Source organism: Elephantulus edwardii, unplaced genomic scaffold (assembly GCF_000299155.1).
Source record: "Elephantulus edwardii isolate Elephantulus edwardi_28Jun2011 unplaced genomic scaffold, EleEdw1.0 scaffold00086, whole genome shotgun sequence".
Lineage (NCBI taxonomy): Eukaryota > Metazoa > Chordata > Mammalia > Macroscelidea > Macroscelididae > Elephantulus > Elephantulus edwardii.
Genome location: NW_006399836.1, coordinates 7924575 through 7926646, shown reverse-complemented (window position 1 = coordinate 7926646; position 2072 = coordinate 7924575). Strand labels below are relative to the sequence as shown.

Genomic DNA, 2072 nt, shown 5'->3' with positions numbered 1-2072 from the left:
CAGGCCTTGGTCAGTTCTCCTATGGCTCTTGGGAAGAAATAGTGGGAAGGGAAAGATTCTGGCCGCGTTCCAGCCCCTGCTGACAGTTGGGGCTGCTTCCCAGGAGGACAGATGTTTCGCCAACTGGTAAATGCACGTGCTTCTCCCTGGCTTGAGGAGGAGGTGGGCGCTGAAGGGGAGATGCCAGCTGGTTGGGCAGAAAGAACCGCAGCCACACCTGAGAGATTTAAATAGCCACCGCCTTCTCTGGCACAGGCGGGAGGGAGGCATCTGGGCAGGGAACAGAGGAGCCCGTTCAGAACCTGCCACAGTCCCGGGATGACTGCCCGGCTCCGTCTCCTCCCACTCCTCAGAAGGGGGGCCCTAACTCCTGCTCCACAGGGGGGTCTGTTGGGACTGGACTGAGAGAACCAGCATAACACACCTGACCCACACCTGCCACCAGGAGCCTCTCAAGCCTTGACCACTGCTTTACCCCAATCTCCTGCCAGGGTAGGAGTCTCCATTGCAGCAACCACCTCCTGTCCCCCCATCTGTCATGATAGCGTGCTCATCCTCTCCCATGGGTACCCACAGAGTAAAGGTTTAATTTGACAGGCTCTGTCATCAGACCATGTGCTGGAATCCAGGCTCCATTACTTAGTGGGCTGTGTGACCTTGGGCAAATTATTACCCTCTCTGTGCCTGGAGAATCAGAATGCTGCTTCGTGCCATGCCTCTCACACTTTCATGTGTACACCAATCATGTGCAATGTTGGGTCTCTGCAGATTCTGATTCAGCAGGTCTGTGGCCACACAACACTTGGAGGACCCCTCTTCCACCTTCCAGAAGCCCCTCACTGCGCCCGGATGTGCAGTCCTGGGACTCTGTGGGAGGCCTGCATGCTCCCGACCAAGAAGGTGAAGATGAGGGAGGGCCTTGGATATCCTTTTATTTCTTCTTAGCTTTTTGTTGTGATTTAAATGAATGCTTCCATTGTAAATAGACTTTCCATTCAACAATTCACACACACTTTGATTCATAAGATTGCTTGGTGTCCACAATATTAACAGCATTCACTTTCCCCACTTCCTCCTGTGTTTCCCATTTCCTCTCATCCTTTTCTGTCTGTCCTGCCTCGTGGGCTTTATCCCTGGGCAAAGCTGCTGCTCTTTCGATTTTATTTGGTTCTTAGCTCTAAAGGGTGCGTGCCTCCTGGTGTGTTCACCTGTCTATCATGTGGTGCCAAGTGGAGCCAAGGGAGTAAGTTCAGTTCCAGGGTGGAAGGCTGGCTGAAGGTCACAGTCACTATCAGATCAATAAGCTCAGTTTTTTCCCCCCTAATGATTTGAATTTTGTCCCACACCCCCCTCCTACTCTGACCAGGACTCCTCATTGAGATCCCCTTCAGAGGCGTCAGCAGAGGACACTTGTTCATACCCAGACGCAAGGATATTTTACAAATGAAACATCCGAGGCCAAAGGAAAGGCGGTCGGCCAGACTTAAACCTGCGAAGTTAGTACTGTCCCCACCCCTTCCCTCAACAGGGTCAGGCAAGGACAAGTGAACTGACTTAGTTAACAGCGCAGGAGGCGCCAGGCCCGGCTCTTCACCCTGGCCCACCCCCTCCAAAGAGGAGGGGGTTAGGACCCCAGGATGACAGGACATTTATGGGGCGCTCAGGATCTGCCAGGATTCATACCAGATCCTGACAGGCAGGAGCCCACTATTCGGGCTCACTGGTCCGGTGTACAGATCGGTGAACTGAGACACAGACAGGCAGGGTCGCCTGCGAGAAGATCCGCCTTCCCGAGCAGGCGAGGCAAAGGCCTGAGTTCCCGGGTCGGAGGTGCAGGGTCACCGGCACTGCGGGGCGCGGCGGGGACCCACACAGTAGCCGCGCAGAGGACAGACCGCGGCGCCCCGGCCGGAAGCCCCTCGGCCTGGTCGGGCCGCCCCGCCCCGGGAACGGGAGGCGCCGGGATGGGCTGGAGGCGGGGTCTCCGCCGAGCTTCCTGGCTCCCCCTCCCCGCGGCCGCGGCCACGTCACCGCCCGCCCAGAGCGCACCGGCGGGGCGGCGGGAGCGCAGC

The 2072-nt window shown here is 57.1% G+C and overlaps 1 protein-coding gene across 1 annotated transcript in view; it reads left to right on the top strand.

Moving 5' to 3' along the window:
• The first annotated feature begins 849 nt into the window (after nucleotides 1-849).
• Nucleotides 850-2072, top strand: part of KDELR3 (KDEL (Lys-Asp-Glu-Leu) endoplasmic reticulum protein retention receptor 3) — an 11788-nt gene continuing 10565 nt past the window's right edge. The window contains exons 1-2 of the mRNA XM_006890208.1: nucleotides 850-900; nucleotides 1757-2051. Of these exons, the coding sequence (XP_006890270.1) occupies nucleotides 850-900; nucleotides 1757-2051 (346 nt within the window). The remainder of the gene's footprint in view (nucleotides 901-1756; nucleotides 2052-2072) is intronic.